General features: G+C 40.4%; 1 protein-coding gene across 1 annotated transcript in view; it reads left to right on the top strand.

Moving 5' to 3' along the window:
- The window catches only part of LOC145401408 (uncharacterized), a 205,482-nt gene that overhangs the window by 75,806 nt on the left and 107,236 nt on the right, over positions 1-22,440 (top strand). Inside the window, exons 66-79 of the mRNA XM_080273750.1 lie at positions 6,098-6,210; positions 6,807-6,922; positions 7,428-7,539; positions 8,226-8,364; positions 9,935-10,137; positions 11,828-11,978; positions 12,187-12,431; positions 13,383-13,522; positions 14,663-14,884; positions 15,721-15,842; positions 17,438-17,583; positions 18,055-18,166; positions 19,580-19,714; positions 21,201-21,418. Coding sequence (XP_080129876.1) covers positions 6,098-6,210; positions 6,807-6,922; positions 7,428-7,539; positions 8,226-8,364; positions 9,935-10,137; positions 11,828-11,978; positions 12,187-12,431; positions 13,383-13,522; positions 14,663-14,884; positions 15,721-15,842; positions 17,438-17,583; positions 18,055-18,166; positions 19,580-19,714; positions 21,201-21,418 — 2,174 coding nt within the window. The remainder of the gene's footprint in view (positions 1-6,097; positions 6,211-6,806; positions 6,923-7,427; positions 7,540-8,225; positions 8,365-9,934; positions 10,138-11,827; positions 11,979-12,186; positions 12,432-13,382; positions 13,523-14,662; positions 14,885-15,720; positions 15,843-17,437; positions 17,584-18,054; positions 18,167-19,579; positions 19,715-21,200; positions 21,419-22,440) is intronic.

The following is a 22,440-nucleotide window of genomic DNA, read 5'->3' as shown; positions in this document are numbered from 1 at the left end:
GTGAGTGCAGTATTGCATCCTTACAAAGAATTCAGAGTGAATTACCATCATCATCATTCTCACCATCATCATGACATTTTTTTCCCTCTTATTTAAGGATAGGGTGAGATAGCATTCAGAAAAAAGAAAGAGGAAGTACATAAGTGGGAGAAATATGACCATTGTGTCCAGTTAAATGGGCCTTACAGTCATTCACATATAATTCAAGTCCCTAGAATCCTGGCTTTACTACACAAGTACAGTATATGTTTGTATGCTATATACATACATATACAGTATGTGTATATATATATATATATATATATATATATATATATATAGTAATCCCTCCAATATCCAATGTAATAGAGCCATAGGCAGGTCCGGATAGTGGTCCTGTCCGGATATTGGGTCCCAGCTTTTGGACTTGTACTTATGGACCCTAACTCAGAGAAACACCTATATAACTCCCTCTGGACATGCATAGCACCTATTTAAGACCCAAATCACACCAATAAGGCACATAAAAAACTGAAATAAATGCAAAAGAAGCATAAAATGAGGTTTTTGAGGTAGGTTCATACAATATTCAACATTTTGGTCACTTACAAGTCCTTGGCTCCTGGACTGGTACTTATGGATCCTAACCTAGCCTAACTCAGAAAAACACCTTCCTACTGCACATGCATAGCTCCTAACACCTTATTCACACCAATAAAGGACATTAAAGGGTGAAATGAGGTGTTTGAGGTACGTATAGTATGGAAAAAAGTACAGTATGAAACATTCTGCCTACTTACAGCAAGTCCATGGCCATCTCGATGAATAACCGCCTCCTCTCGGACTCTGACAGTAAGAAGATTTCCTGAAGCACTTGCAGTATACTGTTCATGAAGTCTTGCACTGAACTTAGTCATTCGCACTCAGAAGTCCGTTCTCTTCACAGTGCACACTCTTGTCTAACTTATGCTCCATTGTAACTTACTGAGTGTTGCACTGTGCACTTCATCTTTTCCCACTCTTCTAACCATTTTCTAAAGCAAAAACAAACAAGTCTATTTATGTTAAATTTAGTTCAGAAATTGTCTTTTCACTCACAACTGTAAATCCTTAACACAACATACTGTTTTTTTCACTGCACAACACTGTAAATTCCCGTGTGGTCTAGTGGAGAAGTTCTTGCTGTTTAATCACTGTCAGAGTCCGAGAGTATCACTGGCAGGTGACCTAGGGGTGCATCGCTGGGTCGTGGTGATGGCGTACCCACTGCAGACGACTCTGAAGATAGACGCAAACTCACATCGAGCGGTGACTCCACTGTGGCTGATGTGCTGGGCTGTGGCTCGGAGCATGAGGGCCTGTCTTGGGGAGGCAACGGAGTGGAGCCAGGGCTGGGCACAGCGGGGGTCACGGGCCTGAAAAAACTGTCAATCGTTGATTGATGCAAGGAACGATTGATGATGCGCTGCCTGAAAGCACGCACTTCCTCCACAAGTCCCAAGGGCCCCATTTTCCTGTCGCAGTCCGGGTGTTCCAGGTAGTCGAGAACGAACTCTAGGTGTTCCCGGAGTGTGTTCAGCTTGGGGATGGCTGGAGTAGTCATGCTGAGAGGAGTCCGCATCATCGTCGCCATCCTCGTCGGAATCTTCAAGCTGGGTACTGACACCTGCAACTGAAGATGCGATCTCAATATCAGACAATGTCTGATACCCAGGATCGCCCTCGTCGTCATCCAACCACTCACGCACATCGTCCACATCAACATCGTCGCCATGCGTACGTAGACGTGCATGGAAGTCATGCACGTCAAAACCTAGGAAATCGTACTCCACATCCGTTCTGAGAAGCAGACGAGACCAACCATTTTCTAGAGTCTTGACAGGGACTTCCTTCCATGCACTGGCCCAGTTGTAGATTGCAGACTTGATGTTGTAGCGGCGAAGGTTTTCCAAAGTCCGCTGGCCTCACGTGTCCCATCCCTCTCTGCGCTCGTCCTCGTCCTCGAGAACAACCATCAACTCGTCCAGGAACTTCCTTCGGTATAGGCGCTTTGTTGCCACGATCACTCCTTGGTCCATTGGTTGGATGAGAGCAGTCGTATTAGGTGGCAGAAACATGCACCTAATCCGGCCATTCTCAGCCACCAAGTCCTTGTCGCACGGGTGGACAGGTGCATTGTCAAGGAGAAGGAGGGCCTTTACCTGGTCACGCGGGATTCCCAGTGTCTTCGTCTGGTAATGTATGACCTCCTTGACGAAGTGATGGTGGAACCAGTTTTTGAAGATCTGGGCTGTAAACCATGCCTTCAAAGAATGGTACCAGATGACAGGAAGGACATCCATCACCCCACGAAGACACCGAGGCTGCTTTGCATGGCCAACAATAACGGGTTTAAGCCGGTGCATGCCGTTAGCATTGGCACAACACAAAGCAGATATCCGTTGCTTGGAGAGCTAGCGGCCAGGTACACGCTTCTTTCTCCTCGGCTAGAGTGTTCGTTGGCAAAGAGCGATAGAATAAACCAGTTTTGTCAGCAGTGTAGACTTGACCGAGAGTGAGGCCCTCCCTGTCGATCAAGCCCTTCACCTTGTGCCGAAACTCGTCAACTCCATCCTTGTTAGCATCCAAAGCTTCGCCATGAGCTTTACGGTTGGTAAGGCCATGCCGTAACTTGAACACGAAGAGCCAACCCTAGGATGTCTTGAAGTCTAGGGCGTCGTGAAGCCTGGCAAACTTCTCAGCAGCAGCCTTCAGCTCCGTACCACGTACCATCACACCAGCAGCACGTTGCTGTCAATACCAAATCAGCATGGAGCGGTCGACTTCAGCAAACTTGGGAGTAAACATCATCTTCCTCTCCACATTGTGTTTGCTTCTCGACGAGAAGTCAGCCGTGTACTGCATGAGTTTGTCTCGGGATCTCTTGATATCAAACAAAGTATATCAGGCCAGATTGAACTCGCGGAGGATGCGGGAAGAAGACCACCCCGCATCTACTTTCTCCAATATCTCCCATTTCTTTTCCAGAGTCAACACCACTCTCTTCCTCATCTCAGGCGGCAGGGCCATCATCACACACACTAATAAGAGGCATGAGAGCAGCAGGAGTGCCTGCAGCAGGTAAGGAACCACCACAAAAGTGAGCACGTGGGCAGCCATGACGATGAGCGTGCACTCGCAGTGAGAGACAGGTGGAAAGTGGGGAGGATGCAGGGGTGCTCTATCGGACGTTGGAGGAATGACGCGCCACAACAAAGCTGTCCTGCACCCCGTGCACCAAGTTCAAATTACGGGTGGGAAAAATTTGTTTTTTTTTTTCGAATTTTTTGCGGTTTTCGGACCATTTTGGGAATATTGGATCCCGGGACAATTATGTCCAGTTAGTGGGGATGTTCGGATATTGGGCGTTTGGATATTAGAGGGATTACTATACTGTACAGTAGTGCACCAACTTTCGCTACAGCTGGATTCGCAGAATCCACTTTCGCGGCATGCACCAAATATTCCCTAACTTCCACTTTCGCTTGAAAAAAATCGATTTTCGCGCACAAATTTTGGGTTTGGGACAATATTTTGAACTTTGAATTTCCTGCACCGCCCGCCCGCAACCCACCACCATCTTGAATGACGTCATGTCAACACTCTGTCCACCCATTCCCGCCATTGTGTATGAGCGTGCTAGCTCCATTGTGTTGGATTCTCACGGTTCAATGGCCTCTATTATACCTGGTAGTGTGGGGAAAGGGCCTGGTGGTGTGGGGGGAGAGCCTGGTGGTGTGGGGGGAGGGCCGGGAGGCAGTGGTGGTGATAAAAAGTGGCCGGGACATTCAAAGTCGGGAGGAAAGGCCAAGGCATCTGAGGAGGCAGAGAGAGAGAGTGGTAGCGAGGCAGCAAGAGGTGGCGCCAATACGTCTGGCGTGGCTAAATAAACCCGCCACGCGCCTCGGATACTTACCCCTAACATCCATTAAACACCTCAACCTGGTCTCTGTGGTATGTTTCTCCTCATATAATGTGTACTGTACAGTTTTTATTGTTTGTATCTCTCAATGCAATGTACAATAGTGATTTGATGTACTGTATTGCAAGTGAAAATGAAAATCTGATGTTACTTTAGGATAACCGGGAACCAATTAGCCTTTTTGCCATAAAGACAATGCCCCAACTTTCGCTAATTCCACTTTCGCGCATTATTTTTGGACCCAATTAGGTGCGAAAATTGGTGCCCCACTGTATATATATATATATATATATATATATATATATACTGTATATATATATATATATATATGTATGTATGTATGTATATATACACCAGGGTCCCAATTAGCGGGTGATCAAATAGTGCGATTCCCAAATAGTGCAAACTTTCTCTTAATATCCACAACATCTCAAATTAACAATGCTTGTGAAGCCACCTCAGCAGAAGATGTGATTACTGCAGCATCTATCGAGGATGCATTACGGGAGGTGAGACAAGAGGAGGTTACACCGATGCCATCAACACCAGAAACACCAGGAGAGCTCTCCATAATGCAGATCAGCCGAATGTTGGCTGCTGCAGACGCCTAAACCCTTTGGCTGCAGCTCAGTAAGGAGAAATGGGGAAAAAATGGTGTGTTTTCAACTCATGTTTTATCCCACTTATCCCTAAACTTAAGAGCTAATATTCTTGTCAAACAATCTTCAATCTTTCTATTATCGTTTGCAACAAACTGCATGTCCGCATGCACTCCAAGCCCGGAGAATGATATGAGAGAATACAAGATGTGTTTTGATCGTCTAATGCCAGAAAGACCCCAGAGAGATGGATATTTCCACCAAACCACAAGATTTTTTTCCATACAAATTAGGATTACTGCCACGTTACTTCATCACAATAATTACAATAATAATAATAAATAAAACAAAAAAACACATCTAGCCAGTCTCATATGGTTTTATTACGATATTCGTGTTTACACTAGGCTTTAGCAAAACTAGCAATAAGAGGAAAATCATTACAAACTTTATAAAACTTCATGAATGACTTTTATTACCGCTTACTTTTTATAAAACTTACTGATATAATGTCATGAGTTATTTAATAGAATACTGCACAGTTTCAAACCGCTAATGCACTTAGCATATGACTTCTTTGATTATAGCAAAAATATCACCAAATAACTTGTATTTTATCACAGTGATTCACAGTATAATATAAAATATCAGTTTCAACCATTCTAGTATGATATTAGTGTGATTTGTGTGTTTATTGCTTCGTATTATTTACGAGAGAGAGAGAGAGAGAGAGAGAGGGGGGGAGGAGGACAGCAAACCGGTTTAGCCCAGCTCATTGAGGGGTATGAGAGAGAGAGTGGGGGGGGGAGGGCAGCAAACTGGTTTAGACCAGCTCATCGAGGGTGTGCATACACATGTGCGTATATGTACATATACTATTATTTAGATCTAAAGTAATTGTCAGTGTTTAAAAGTGTAACCCCTGAAGTTGGAGTCACTCATCCACCCAATGAATTTTTCCCCATAAGTTATGTGTTTCAATTAGCGCACTATCAAATAGCACGTGCTCTCACATCCACCATAAAGGCACGTTAATTGGGACCAAGATATATATATATATATATATATATATATATATATATATATATATATATATATATATATATATATATATACATATATATATATATATATATATATATATATATATATATATATATATATATATATATATATATATATACAGTATATATATATATATATATATATATATATATATATATATATATATATATAAAATCACTTTTCATTGTCATTGCATAGACTACATTAGAAGCCAAATATTCACTTTCTGTTTCTCTAAACATGCTTCAGCCAACCAACTTGATCCCCTGTCAGTTCCCAAGTCTCCTTAGCATCCATATCTCACATTCTCATACTCTCATTTATATAATTTTTACTCTCAGTCCCTGATATTGCTATGTGGATTTTTTAATCACTTATTTCACCCTTACTCCCTGATATTCCATGCTGGATTCTTTGTACACTAATTTTGCCCTTACCATTGGGTATTCCTTGGAGGATTATGCATTCACTTCTTTCTCCATTGTGTGATCAGTTGCACCATTTGTGGAGGACTGGGGTGGTGAGCTGATGAAGGCATGGAACACCCTGATGCAGTACCACGTGGCTCAGAGGGTGCGGACCTTTGTTGTCACCACCATTACCAAGGTCAGCCAGCATGTGGCTCATCAGCTAACTCTTTTACCATGAGATATGACCCTTAACCACATCACTCTGGTGACATTTAAAAATTCATTCTTAATATCTTCAGATAGTTGTATTCAGCTTAGGAGAGACTTTTTAGAATGAAGGGGGTCAGGTTTAGCCTTCATTAACTCTTTGCTTCTAGGGAGCTCTCCTAACTTGCATAAAATTGTGTGGAGATAGCAGGAAGCACAGTAGTACTATAATATGTTAGAGTGAAGGGGTTAACCCTTTGGCTTCAATATATTAACTTGGGACAAGAATTGCTTATTAGATTTTACTTTATATACATTAACAGATCTATAAGAAAAAAAAAAAAATCATTTGAAGTTCTATTGTTACCTGCACACTGATTTCCTGATCTCAGATTTAAAGCATCAGACAGATAGAGAAACTTATGATACTTTAAAACAAAACGTTGATGTGTAATGAGGACTTACTGTTCAGTAAATGCAGCAGTATAAATAACCTGTGAAAAATGGTTGGTTAGTGGTGTGCATGCATGCATGTGTGGTGTGTGTGTGTGTGTATACTGACTCAAGTGATGTGTGTATGTACAGGTGGTGTGGGCAGTACGATACGTGGACATCCGAGGTCATGTGATGGATATGATGGTCTTCTTATTGGAGCATGGCTGGACTATCTTCTCACAGACAGGCGTTGAGGCCTCACTCAAGTATGTACCTTCCTTACTCACAATGTCTCACTTTGTGCACATTTAAACATTCAGTAAAATACAAGAAAGTCCATATATTGTGCATCCTCTGCCACTAACTGAAGAATTCTCGTGTGTTGCAGAGAAGGCTGTTTCCTTTAACGATTTTCTTGCTTTATAGTTTCAGTTTTTTAATTCTGCATTTTTTAAAAATAGCAGATTTATCCATCCTCACAGCACACAAGGTAGTGGGGAGCAATATATGAACCACCAGCTGTACCCACATACTGTCTCACTTTTAACTATATTGAGGCCTTATTAGGTTATACTTTTTATGGTACAGTAAAAATATCATATTGTACGCTCTTTATTTTCTCACTTTTTGACAGTGTTGATCTAGCTCTTCATATGTTTTCACAAGTTTTTCAGATATATTTGGTTATATACTCTGCCCATAAAACTGAAAAGGGCTTACATTTTAAGCCTTTGTGCTCTGTAACCAAAAATTCCATGCCCCTTGACCCAGACACATCCCCGAGAAGACTCTGTTCCGGTTCAGCCCAGAGAAGGGTGAGGTAGAGCTGGTTCAGAAGCTCCCTCTGGACTGGCACACCTTCTCACACCGCCCTGGCTGGCAGGTGGGTGCTTTTAATACATTGTAAATACTACAAGTGGTGGTGTGTTGGGGGCCTTATGTGGCAACAGCGTATTTGCTTATGTCTCACACCTGCTGTTTTCTGATACTGTAATGGACTTGTTGCAGCACAGTTAACATGAGATGTAAACAAATTTTTTGTGTACTCCAACACACTACCTCCAGTAGTACATAGAAGCTGTGTCAGTTGTGCATAAAAAAGCTTCCCCAACCATTTCACTATTGTGGCCATGTGGCAAGTAGAATAAATATTTCCATCAATTTTGAAGGCTTGGCCAATGAGCATATGGATATATGTCCCATTTCACTGGGTGCAGTTTGAAAGTTCTTCATATTTTATACCTTTCTGTTCCTTTGTCTGGAAACTTCCAGTTCTATGTACTGTATTAGTGAAAACAAAGGAATGGGGTGGTTGATGGATGGATGGATAGATTAGTAATTTGCAGTTATGATTTGCCTTTACAGTGACAGTCAAACATATAAATTAATTGCTAATTATTGTAACTGTTAGCAGCACTAGGCTCAGCTGGGTGAGCTGTTTGATGGACAATTCTTGTGTGCCTAAAAAAACAAATAAAGAAAAAAGTTTTGAGATCCCACATGTGTGTAATGATGTGAAACACAAGGAAAGGTGTAAATCATGTACAGTAGGTGTCTGTATTTGTGCAGGGCTTGCCAGAATACAGGCGGGTGATGTGGGTGCGAGACCTCTTCTACTCCCCCTCCAACACCTCCTCTTTAATGAAGATCTGGCACAAGATGATCAAGCTACACTTCAATCCATCCCAAATCTTCCCGCCTTTCCAAGGTCGGAGATGCTCTTATTTTATATTTATTTGTATTTTTGTATTTTGTATTGTCTAGTGGGTTAAGGTGCTGTAATTAGAGGTCTTCCATAAAAAGGTTAAATCCATGGGATGCTTCGTATTACATTGTATCATATCATTCCATTTACAGTGGCTCCAACATGCATGCATGTATCAGCCTTGGTCACAAGATGGCAGCTTTCCACGTTGCTCAGTATCTGACAGCCTCCCTATTCATTCCCTTAGCTTGAAATTTATTATTCATATAATGTCACTTAGGGGCAATGAGAAGTCATTCGTGCCATAAATGTCTGGACTGAGTGGTTTAGCCCCAGGCCATTATGCTACTGATGAGGCAGTAGCAGTAGTAGTAGTTGCAGCCCCAGGCTTATCAGAATGTGAACCCAATGGACAGCAGGCTGAAGTTGCCCTCCTCCTCCAGTCCACCATCCTCATTTTTGGAGACAAGGAGGAGTTGAGGGATGTATCTATATATATATAAGATCTGTGTTGTTTGTTTGTTTGTCCTTCAATCATGCCCAAATCAAGGGTCAGAGACCCACAGATCCATATATATTCTGAAGCAGGGTGACACAAGGATGGTTTTAGGGGGGTCAAAATTTGAATCTGGGTCATTTGAGGTCACCAGTAGTGTTTGCCTGTTTCTCCCAGGCAACACCGGGTACCCCTGCAGCCCAATTTTTAGCATGGAGACTCACATGACCTCCAGTTCAGACATAGGCTATGTGAAATTGACCTCCAAGGTCATTTGAGGTCATTGGTAATACAACTCAAATGACTGGACCCAGCACCCCAATATTTTGGCATGGAGACTCACTTGACCTTCAGTTACAACAAAGGCTTTGTGAGGTTGACCTCCAAGGTCATTTGAGGTTACTGGTTGGAGGTCACTTGAGGTCACTGGCAATAGTAAACAGATGCACACAAATACTGTGCATTAGTCTGCAAAAGCTGAAATAGAAAGTTCATGGACCTCTTATAATCCCTCTTCAAAAACATAAGAGGTACATGGTCTTTCTGGAGTAGAAAGAAAGATTGAATTAGAACAAATATATTAGAGTGTTTGCCTTTTTGGCCTGGCAATGCCAGATACCCCTGCTAGTGTACTATGTAAGTGGACACAGAGCCAACCAGTTATGTCTGTGCTGCCTCCAGAAGTCCTTCTCCAACAGTAAAAGGTGTATTGCAATGAAGATGAGGTATATGGATAGAGAGTAAATAGAAATAGCTTGCAGTTAAAAGATGGTTAAGTACAACTGACAGATAATTACCATATTCTAGTGATCATAGCCCATCCAACCTAACCTAGACTTAACTTGACTTTTGTCCATGCATAGTGCTGACATGTTTTGCATTTTTTTTTCGAGATATTTTTATTCTATTTGGGTGAGAGTTTATGAATTGGAGGCATTAGATATAGCTTTCATAAACCTTTTCAATCCTCTAGCCTTCATTAATCTTTTCATTATATACCGGATATCATTTCTAAGTTGAATAAAATAATTTAGAAGCAACAAATCTAAGCCATAATAATCTTCAACCTTCCTGCAGCCACAGGATATATGATTGGGGAGCAGCACTTCATAACATTCGACGGGCGGCCACTGGACTTCAGGGGCCGGTGTCAGCATCTCTTGGTGGCGGACATGATAGGAGGGATGTGGGCAGTGGCGGTCAACTACCACAGCCACTCCTCTCGTACCATCATCATATACGTACATGACTCCACCATCGAGCTGTCCAGGGACTTCAGGGTGAGTTAAGATGTGGCTGGTGCATTTTTACCTAATGGAACTGGACCACTTCTACAACTTGAATGCTATAGGAAGTTGTTGTATAAAATATAGGGTTTTGTTTTTTACTTGATGGTCTGGACCACTCCCACAACTTGAATGCTACAGTAAGTTATTGCATGAAATCGAGTGAAACTTAGTTATTAAGTATGAATGAGAATCCATAGCTCTAGTCACATCAATCTTTCTGTCTGATCACAGTACACTTAGCCTTCAGGTATGCTGTAAATGGTTAGGTATCTTTGTCATTTAAAAAAAAATGTGTAATGTAATTCATTTTTAGTGTCTGTAAGTCATACTGTAACTAATTTAAGTCTTTGAGCATGAGAGAGAACTTTATCCCATCACAATGAACACATTAATTTTATTCTTGTTACCATTAGATGATCTTATTCAGCTGAGACTTGTTGAATAGTTGGACTTAGAAAAACCATCATTAAATCCTGTACTATGGGTATAATCCTCTGATGGTAGCAGAAATAAACTTTAAATGATGTCATTATACTGAATGGGATAACACTATTATTCTTACTATCACCAGACACTTATGCTCATATTCAGAGTGGTTTTCCACTCTTGAAGCATTATAATAGTTTCCTGTAACTGTTTGAGGACATGAGGACCTTTAACAGTTTTATTCATGCTACCACAGACATATTTTAGTCACATTAAGAGTGTCCTTCCATGCTTCTGAGGACTAAAAGTAGTCTTCTATAACTCTTTGAGGATGTGAGAAACCACAGCAGTTTTATTCATGCTGCTGACAGTTTTATACAAATTCAGTCTAGCATTTCATCCTGCTGGGATTAACAACAAGTGGCATTTGTGAGGGCCCAAACAATTTTGTGTGGTTGTAATTTTTTAAGGTGAGGTTTTGTATTGGATATTAGATAGTTTTTTTTGGCTCATTCATATATTCTGAGAATCATAAAATACTTTTTAAGGCCCAGGTTGAATGGGGTTCATATGATAAACTGCAGTATTTGTCTGTGTGTAAGCATGTAAATGTGGGTTGATGAGTGGGTGAGTGAATCAAACTGGGTAAGTGGGCATAAAATTAATAATTTAATCCTTGATGCCCAGCAGTTTTCCTTGATGCCACACTCATATGTTACCACTTTGGCACAAACACCCATCATCCATATTAACTGCATGCCAGGGCTATTTCATTTAGGACTGGTGTGATGGTATCAGTGAGGGTGTTTTATAACATGTTGGTTCGCCTTGTGAAAAATCAAGAAAGTAGGTTTAACAGATTTCGTATAATCAAAGTCTTCTCTCCCCCAGCATGGGTTTTAACTCACAGCCTTTAAGATGATGATGATGATGATGATAATTATGCTGACAGTGATAATAATGAAATATGATGATGACACAGACAGATGATGTTGATTTTGAAAATGATGGCAGTAGCATGTTGAGGCTGATAGTAATGCTGTGACACTGTCATGTTTAGGTTAATGTTGATTCTGTGACACTGTTGAGGTTAATAATGATGCTGTGACACTGTTATGTTGAGCGTAATTGTGATGCTGTGACGGTTATGTTGAGGTTAATGATGACGCTGTGACACTGTTATGTTGAGACTAATGGTGATGGTGTGACACTGTTATGTTAAAGCTAATGGTGATGCTGTGGACTGTGTCGGTAGGTGCGGGTGAATGGTCGCGCCACAGAGCTCCCTGTCAAGGTTGCATCAGCTCACATACACCGAGGGCTCCACAAGCTTCATGTTGACACTCACCAAAGCTTCCATGTCACTTGGAACCTTGCTCAGGATGTCCTCAGCATTACCTTACATGGTACAAAGTGGATTACTGTATATTGTTGTTGTTATTATTATTATTGTTATTGTTATTATTATTATTATTATTATTATTATTATTATTATTAAATTATTATTATTATCATTTGACTTTATACTGTATTATATTTTTGCTGTATTGCAGCAGTGACAACTGATGTCAGACCTCCAGGATCAGATATTCTAATTAGGGGATCAATTTCCAGGGTCATACTTTGGTAAGACTGGTGGTCTGCTGGGGCTGTATAATTATGAGTCAAGCGATGACTTCACACTTCCTGATGGTAGCCTGACTGATGTGGCGTCCACCTTGGCTCAGGGGTGGATGGTCAGTCCTCATGCTTGTGACTCCAGTGACAACATAGCCAAGCTGCCAGCCCTCATCCCTGTTGCGTCTTGTGACAGGCTGTTCTCCAGTAATGCCTCACCTCTTAAGGGATGCTTCTTTGAGGTAAACAGTGTCATATTAATCTGAAACAAGCCAAATTCAGAGTACAGTACACTCCATTCATCATGATGCAGCTGCTATGCCTTCAAAAATCTTCTCTTCTATCTTTTCATATTGAAGCCCTAGATGAAATTTTGAAAATATTCCCCCATAACATATTTTTGTGTATGCCTACTGTTTCTAATGATATAGCATGGAGACAGAGCTTTATATATGAAATACATTGTACATTCAGACATATTTGTCTACTCTGTAATGAAAAAAATGTGAACATCAACAGTGCTCATTTTGAAAACAATAATCATGTGGGTAAAGATGCTTTGTGGAGACACTGTATGTTATGGAATAGTATGAAAGCAGTGATTGACAAAGCATATATACCTTTACTTTGGATAGTGTTGCATGTAGGGTGAGATATTTATACACACTCAAACCTCGATTTAAGGGAACTCCATTTCAGGGATTTCGGATTTAAGGGACTCCATATTCTACCTGACAAACAGACGAGACCATTAAAAAATGATATGCAATGTCTAGGTTATACACATTAATATGTTTCTTTATGCAGTACTGTACCTGTAAAATAATATTCATAATCATAGAAATAAGAAAGATAAGTGAAACAATCATTGCATTTCAAAATAAGATTGTCTTTATATGTGGTAAAACAATGGACGTTTTCAAGTAAGGGACATTTTCAAGTAAGGGACAAGTTAATTCCCCATTTAGTCCCTTAAATCAAGGTTTGAGTGTATTGTATATTTAATAATATTTTATGTCTGAAGAGATGTGGATTGATGTATCTTTTACTTTTTGAATGTGTTTTGATTTAGGAGTAGCCTGTACTTATTTTTCCATATTATTTTTTTTTGGAATGAACAGTACATATCTGTGTGGTAGTTGTCTACCTCCAGTTGTTAAGAGATGTGTTTTTCCTTCTGTTTACACATGCAGGTTGGCACTCAGCCGTATCTTGAGATGTGCAGCGTTGACTACCACCGCCAGGAGCAGGATACTTGCACCTCTGCCACAGCATACATGGAGGCCTGCGCTGTCAATGGCATCCCCATCAAGATCCCTGAATACTGTGTCCAGTTAGTACCATAGCATGAAACTGCTGTGCATGTATGTTAGTTAAAGCTAAGTAGTTTGAGTTAGACTAGAAAAGAAATATCATATATAAGCAGTCACCACAAGTTAAAAATAAAAAATGGTTTCTCATCTAATGAGTATTTTGCTTCTTTATGTGTGTAGGTTTTTGCAGTTTCCTTATTTAATTTCAACATAAAAGTGTGCAGTGTTTATTATCTGTGATGTATTGATGTGTCTTTAATGGTAGACTTGTTCCCTAAAGCCTAACAGTCCTCCCATACATGAATAGAAGGTGCCACACACGGCCTAGCAGTCCTCCCATACATGAACAGGTGTCACACACTCTTGCATATCAGTATTTTCTTATTAATCTCAAACCATCTGTGCTGAAATATGCTAGATGTTCAAGTGAGCGTTTATGACATCATTGGGCCATGTGGAACAGAAATGAAAACATGTGGAATGAATCAGTGATTTGAAATTTTCATTAAAATACCAGTAGCTGATCTTTGGTGCAAAGACAAATATTTGTCTAAAAAACCTGTGTTAGAATTTTGTAGGGAGAAGATAATTTACAGAACCATTCAAAGAAATTAAATATTGGTGAATATCTAAGAGCCAAAATAGCAAGTCAGAGTTACACAGTTTGTTCTAAAAAGTATTGGTTCTAGAACCCTTCTTCATAAAGGTACTGATGCTAGTACCCATAGCCTTATCATGAGATCACTTAAATCTGCTGCTCTGAGCTAGAGACAAAATATGTAGTGAATGCAATAGCAAAGTCCATTCCTGAGGTTCAGTAGTCCTTCTGTGACAAACCAACAGGGGACTGATCCCTAGTAACTCTCACATGTATGACATGGATACCAGTACCTAACATCTCTGGTGTGATGTGCTAGAGTTTCACATTCATACCTTTAGACCTGCTGTTATAGTATGATTTATTTTATTGTTTTTAATATGCCAGTGGGACTATATGGAAGAGCAGTGAGCATGATAATAATAACGTCAGATCAACAAAGTATCCTGCAGCTACTAAGACTGAACCTTCAACTTACAGTTCCTGTATCACCATCCTACTCACTCCACCACCACGTCTAAACCACCAGACATGTATGTTAGACTATATATGAACCCATCAGGTGCCAATACCAGACGAGGGATGGTGAGACCAGGACCCTGGAGGAGGGGGCCATGGTTGTGCTGGAGCAGGAGGAAATACCCATGACAACTGATGTGGTCATTCTAGTTGAGGCTCAACCCTGCAACCGCTTCCTGGCTGAGAAGAAACCCTTCAACCGATTCAACAACTTCATCAATGTTATGGATGAGGAGTTGCAGGCTGATGGCATCCGTGATGTCAGGTATCATCATCACCTACCGTATTAAGATGTTTGTCCATCATGTGGAGAAAATGGAGAATGAGAGACAGACTAGGAGAGTGTACGACTGGTGGAGAGGGGGAGGGGGAGACTGAGAGTGAGGTGGAGGAATGGAGTGGAAAGGTATATGAGAGAGGAGTGTGTGAGTTGAAGAGGGCAGTCTGATGGCAGAGACAGGGTTACATGGAGGGATTTCATTTGTGGACACCTCTTTCAGAATTAAGGTGTCTGGTGATAGATAAATTATTGAGATATGATAAGAACTTTTTGTTTCTTCATTATAGATTGTATGAGAATCTATCTTACTGCAGTTTGAGTGGGCAATTTTTTTAGTCACTGAAAAACTTTGTGTTGTAATGTAATCATAGTTATTGCTGTTTGAATGTTAGAGCCTGGTAGTCTTGTGGTGAGAATATCCAAGTAAGAGTGACAGTTTTGTCACGCACATTGATTTAACTCCCAGGAGGTGAGTTGAGGTTTCAGTCATGCGGAGTTGTAACAACAGATTAACACCAGAAGATGATCATTGTAGAAAAGAAGGGCTATCAAAAGGATGTAGAGCCATAGTACAGTATTGTCTTTTTCTGCCACAGAACTATGTGAAATTAGCTGCAAAAGGATGAAAATTGACCAAGTTAAGGTAAAATGAGTATAGTCATTTGCACTCAGTATCTTAGTCGTGGGTCCCTACACCTTCAGGAGGGTAGTGTGGGATTGGCTGTTACCTGCATTTGATTACTGGGTCTTTAGGGGTTATATCACATTATGTCTTTTCTTTCTTTCTTTTATTTATATATTTTTTTTACTATAATCGACAGGTATGCTTTAGTTGCATATGGTGGAGATGACCCGTATGCCAAGCCAGTAGTAGCAACAGTCAACAACCAGATCTTCACTGATGTTACCCAGATCCACAGAGCCCTTGACCATATTACCTTCTGTGAGTTCTGCCATGCCTACCACAACCACACCATATCATCCCACCCACAACTACACCCACACTTTCCCAACCACAACCACACCTCATTGTTGTAACTATAGCCACACTATACCATCCCTGCCACAACCACACTCTATCAACCTTGCCACAACCACACTACATCAACCCTACCGCAATTACACTACATCACCCCTACCACAATCACACTACACTACCCCTTCCACAGCCACACTTCATCAGCCTTACCACAAGCACACTACACTACCCTTACCACAATCGCATTACATCAGTGCTACCACAACCACACCACACCATCGCTGTCATAACCATGTTGCATCAGCCCAACCATAACCACACCATACAGGCCCTGCCACATTTACACTACACCATCTCTACAAGCTCACTACACCATACCTGCCACAACCAAACTACACCAGCCCTACAACAGCCATACCACACGAGCTGTACCACAACCACACAACACCACCCCACCACCAGCTTTGGTTGAGCATACCATTGACCCCTGATCCCCTCACCAACAAAATGGAGGACATGGTGCTTTTTAATGGAGCTTTATACTATAGTCCCATTAGGCTATACTGTATAGTTACATCAGCAAGTTGTGAAGGATCAGACCCTCAATAAATACCATGTTGTGGAGTTTAATTGATCATTTTAGTAATAAAGACCATGTGGTGGAGGGGAAAACATCATCATCATCATTATCAAATCATCATCATCATCATCATCATCATATGGATACAGTATAGAATCCAGACACAGTGACAGAGGAACCACAGCAAGCTCTGTGAAATGGACCATACAGTTACTCACATACCATTCAAACCCTGATAATCATGGCTCATCCTCACAAGCAAAATTATATAGAAGAATTTTTTATAATTTTCTTTATGAATGCACTTCATGTACATTTGTTGAACACATTTGTTCTGTCAACTACCAAATAAAAAAAGAGTTTTCCAAACCCTTCTCATGTACAGTACTTCACTACACAAACCTCATTCATCCATTTTGATGTTTGGTCCCTTCCATACCTTCTAAAGTTTTCATATCTCACTCCTACACACACACATGCACAGGTGAAAACAAAAGGAGTACAGACACACAAGAACTGAGTCATGTCTGGCTGATAAATTACAACATGGAGAGTATGGGAATAGTATCAGGTGGGTCTAAGTGAGGGGATGTTGCTACCACTTTCCCACCCCTGCACTGTAAATCAACAGCCAGAAATAACCCAGTTCTTGTGTATCTGGGAAAAGGCAGTGTTTCTGTTCTTTTTGTTTGCTTCTGTACTGTATACATCCACCTTTTTGGTCAACCACATCTCCTCCCATCTTCAAATTCATTCACAAACATAATTAGTTTTAAGTACAGCCAGAACGGTGACTAGTATGTTATCTCATATGAAACTGGATATAAGTCATGACTAAGTAACTGGAACAGATTTAAATAACTGTCTGGAATATGATAAATATTAGCATAGGTGTTGATAATATCTTTTCAGCACTTGTCAGCACACAAGTGTCAGTTTTAAAAATCTGAATCATGAAGTGAGGTATGTATGTTTGCAGCAAGTGAAGAGTTTGAACAGTATGGCTTTCAGTCCTACGATGCTTTCTTGGCCTTCGCCTTCGCAGCACGCCTCAGCTTCCGAGCCGGTGTCACCATTACCTTCATTCACTTCCCATGTCATTCCTGCCAGCCCATCATTCCATCAGTTAGTACTATAATCTGTGCCAAATCAAGTTGCTGTTGTTTATTATGATTGGTTTAAGAATGAATCCTAGCTAACTCCTGTGACACATATTTATTGATACTGGTACAACTTCATTATGTGATGATATATGTACCTAGCACATATTTTATTTGTGGTGCTGAGTGCCAAAGCTTGAGCCTCGTGGCATACAAAATCAGTGATAGAGGAGAAAAATACTTGCTAATGAATGTATAAAGGTATATTTTTCTTATATGGACTGAGCACAATATGTTTATTATGTGTGTTTGTCAGAGGTTTAGAAATATGTTACAGCTAGTCATAGGTACTCCTGTTGCAGCTGTGAAATATGTGATAGTATCACTTATATAGGTATCTTCTCTAACTTGAACTGAAAATTACTCAACTGATTTATAAACACCATTTAGTAAATTTAAATTAGAGTGAAATACTTCATGAATATTATGTTAACAGATGGACTACAGTACCATGTACCACATCCTGCTTGAGTACTCTGTCACTCTTCATGTCTTCAACCCGGAAGCCTTCCAACTTTCCAAGGCTAAGGAGCAAAAGAAGCTGCTGGGTTAGGAAATTCATGTTGTTGTAGTTGCTGTTGATGTTGCCTCTTATTTATATTGATGTTATTTTTGTTGACTTTGCCCTTGATTCACTTTTTCTAAGACCTGGTAAACTGCAAGTGTTGTGTAAATGAGGTATGTGTGATAAGAATATAAAACAGAAATGACACAAAACATAAGGGAATATTTTTGAACTATTGATACTGGCAGTCTTTGTACTCTGCAGTTCTTTTTCCCAGTCTGGATTCTGCCATTTAGCTATAGCAAAGAGAAATATGGTTGTGAATGTAATATAGTGAACTGTAGTGTTCTGTAATTTGAAGAGGGATGATGACAGTGCAGTCGGACAAGTATAAATGTGAACAGTATGGTGAAAAAGGTTTATCTGAGTGAGTTTGCAGGTAGGAGGAGGCATGGTAGGCCAAGAAGATGGTGGACAGATAATTAAGGTAATGATGGTGTGAGAAAGAAAGGTATGGAAGCAAATAAGGCTAAGGAACTGACAAGGGACTGAGCTAGCTGGATGAATTTTCTGCAGAGGAGTGTATGACCAGGGTTGGGCACACATTTTGAACTTGACAATCATCATATTGGCTCTGTTGGATAGAGAGCTGTGAAGGCACAGGTGGAATAGGTTTGTTCCTTTCAGATAGAGCCAGGGTTCTGGAGACTTGAATGGTGAGTGAATGGTAGTGTGGCCCATTCATTTGTGCAAAATATGAGCAGTATTTATTTCTGTAAAGTTCTGTCTGGCTCTCTAGACCCTACTGCATCCCACCCTAAGGTGGGAAAGGAGATCTGGATGATGATGATGATGATATAACAAGAGTGACTGTTAGTGGGTGAATATTTCTGGATGTCATGGAGAATGTATGAATAGATATCTTAAATGATCTGTGTACTGTGTTTAAGTTTAAGGTAGTGTTGACAAAGATGAGAGGACCATGTTGATTTGTTCCACATGCTGCTGTGGTAAGTTTTTCCTTTGTATACTTCTTTATATATTGCTGTATTATTAACTGTTTGTATGTAGTATGTGATTTTGTTTATGTAATTATACTTGGATTAGTGTACTCCACTTAATGTAAGTGCATTATCGGCAGACTTGACAGTTAATATTGTGGGCTGAGTATGGTTTAGCTTCTATAATTACATCCTTAAATGAAGAGGGCAAAGGCTTATAGTTGCTCCTAACATCTGACGGTCATTTATGTAAAAATTGTAAGCAGTAAACACTGTTAACTTGGATACCACATGATGAAGCATACTCATCAGCAAGGTAAAATGGACATATAAAAGTGAGGGTTTTCATTTACTTTTTCAGTTTCCATTTTAAGAACAGTGTACTCTTTTAAGTGTTATATCATGTGTATGACTTTACATCGGGATGTCTAGAGAGAAAATAATTCTCCTGCCAGGTATCGACACAGTGAAGGCATACACAGTGAAGGATGCACGACGAGATCTGAGAGGTGATGAGGCACTGAGACGACAGATCCCCACACCCAAGGACAACCTCATGTATTGTGCACCCCTTGCCCTCGAAACTAATGGTGAGCTCCCTAAAATTTCACTGAATAAGCTGGTGCATTTTAAGACTCTTTTACCAACAACGGTGCCCATATTTACAACTGGCGTATTGTGAGTACTATATTTGTGTTCAGATTCTAAATACTGAAGTTTAAGTGATTTTTTGGGCTATATCACTGGGTATACTGTTGACATTTCATTAGCTGTTGTACTTCCTCTGCCTTTCTCTTTGTTTCTGGACCCTAACCTCATTCCATTGATAGGATGGAAGATGGATCATGATAATGATAAATGATGGTGACACTGATGATGGTAATTACTGTACTGTATTTCCAGTAATTAAGGTTAGAGCATCAGCTTCATAAAAACATAAGAGAATTTCTTACCAAACTATTTAGTATATGATTTTGTTTATGTAATTATACTGGGATTAGTACATTCCACTTAATATGAATGAATTATATGCAAACTAGACAGTTAATATTGTGGGCTGAGGATGGTAATCACATAAATTGGTTAAATCAGTGGTTGGTAATAAACACTGCTACCAAGTCAAGTGTCTTATCCACCACCAGTTATGCCATCCTAGTACAGTGCTTTACATTACTCAGTCCAGTTAACTTTTCCTAAAATTGCCATCTCTTAGTCTTGAATGCTGAACTGTAATATAAGATTAACACTAGAATATATATGATGCTAGTTACAAAGAAGTGTATTGGAAATGTTGTAGAGTCTTAAACTATCATTGATTCTACAGGAATAAAGCTGCAAAAGGACAAAAATCTCTGCTCAATCAAGCGTCTAGTTAGGGATTGACCAGAAATTTGTTAAAACCTTCAGAATGAGAGGTTTACTTTAATCAAACTTTTGACTAAGTGATATGGTAGGTTGGGGCGCTCACCATCCACTCACTTGATGTAGTGCTGCTCTCAGGTGTCTGCCCTTTCCTCTCTTCCATCCTTCTTTCCTTCCATCCTCTTCTGTCTTTCTTTCCTTCATTCTTTCCTTGTCCTTCTGCCTACGGGTGACTTTACACTCCCTCTTCTGTCTTTCTTTCCTTCATTCTTTCCTTTTCCTTCTGCCTGTGGGTGACTCTGCACTGAGTGACAAGCCAAATGGTTTCCTGTACACCAGGAAACCATTTACTATGCTGGGTGGTAACCATATAACCATATTTTGGCACCTGGTGGTTTAGTGGGTAATTATTGTGCTCCAGTCGGATTGAGCCAGTGAAGGTTTATATCCAAGGGGTGATTGGGATTGATTGCTCATGTAATGCCACTCAGGGATGAGTGAGGCTGGTCATTCTCATCTTGGATGTCGGGACCAACTGCCTAGCCCCGGGCTCCTGCGCTTCTCATAGGGCAATGTAGGATTGGATGATGGATGGATGGATTGAATAAGTGATTTTTTTCTAATGCACCATGGACTCAATAGGTAAAAGGAACTTGAAAAAAGACTTATAAAAAATGAGCTTTTAGCCAAAGTTTTCAATTTTTTCCATAACAGGCACCATCTTCACATCAGTGCACCTGAGCACCCCAAGTCGACGATCTGCCAGCAGGATCAAGAAGAATGTAAAGAAGCTGGCAACAGTGTTTGGAAAGCGCATGGCCATGACAGCAATGCCTAGTGAACGCAAGAGGTGCATCTGTACCCCTAGTACCCCTGATGGAGCTGCCTCTGTGGAGTGTGACAACTGGGACAAGGAACATCTCTCCATTCTGGTTAGTTTTGGGTTGGCATATGTTAATTAGAGTGTGTGTGTGTGTGTGTGTGTGTGTGTGTATTTACCTATTTGTAGTATACAGGAATTGAGCAATGCTTGTGTTGTCCTGTCTCCATATCCACATTTATCAAGTCTGCCTTTACACACATGAATGTTTTTCTCATGCACCACCTCTTTGTCTAAGTCGTTCCAAATATTTAAGTATTTACCGAATATACCTAATTGTGATATACACGGAATGTACTGTGCTCGTGGGTTTCCGTCGCTGTTTCTCAATAAGTCAAATTTAGCTTTAAACTCGTTTAAGTTTTTAGACTGGATGATCTCTTTGTCCAGGCTATTCCATAAGTCTATACTTCTGTAAGGAAAGCTATATTTCTTGATATCCTTCAAGCAGCTTGACTTTTTCATTTTCATTCCGTGTCCTCTTGTTGTTCTCTTATCCCATACAAACAGATCTTCTTTGTCAATTTTATCTACTCCCACCATGGTCCTGAACACTGCAATCATGTCTCCCCTCTTTCTCCTTTCCTCTAAGGAAGGCAAATCCAGTTTTTCCAGCCTCTCTCTGTATGACAGGTCTGTCAGACTGGGGACCATCTTGGTTGCTGTTCTTTGTATTCTCTCAATCTTGTTTATATCTTTCTTTTTGTGTGGGGACCACACTACCGCTGCATATTCTAACCTGGGGCAGATCATTGCCACTATCAATTTTTTCATCATCTCCTCATCCATATAATGAAATGCTACTCTTATGTTAGTCAAGAGTTTATAAGTCTCTCCAACTATCTTGTTAATGTGTGTGTGTTAATATGTGTGTGTGTGCATGTGCGTGTGTGTGCTTGCACATGAACACATCCTTGCATGCATGCATGTGCACAACTTTATTATTTAGCATTATGCTGTAGTCCTTGCTATATAATAAGGTGACAGTGATGTAGGTAAGGGAAAAAACACATATCAATTACCTCCAGTGATATGCCATGTCTTCATCTATCTGTCTGTCTATCTATTGCCAGA

Source organism: Coenobita brevimanus, chromosome 6 (genome assembly GCF_032717465.1).
Source record: "Coenobita brevimanus isolate Jiangsu-jjx chromosome 6, ASM3271746v2, whole genome shotgun sequence".
NCBI lineage: Eukaryota > Metazoa > Arthropoda > Malacostraca > Decapoda > Coenobitidae > Coenobita > Coenobita brevimanus.
Note: the sequence above shows the minus strand (reverse complement) of the source record. Positions and strands in the feature narration are given on the sequence as shown.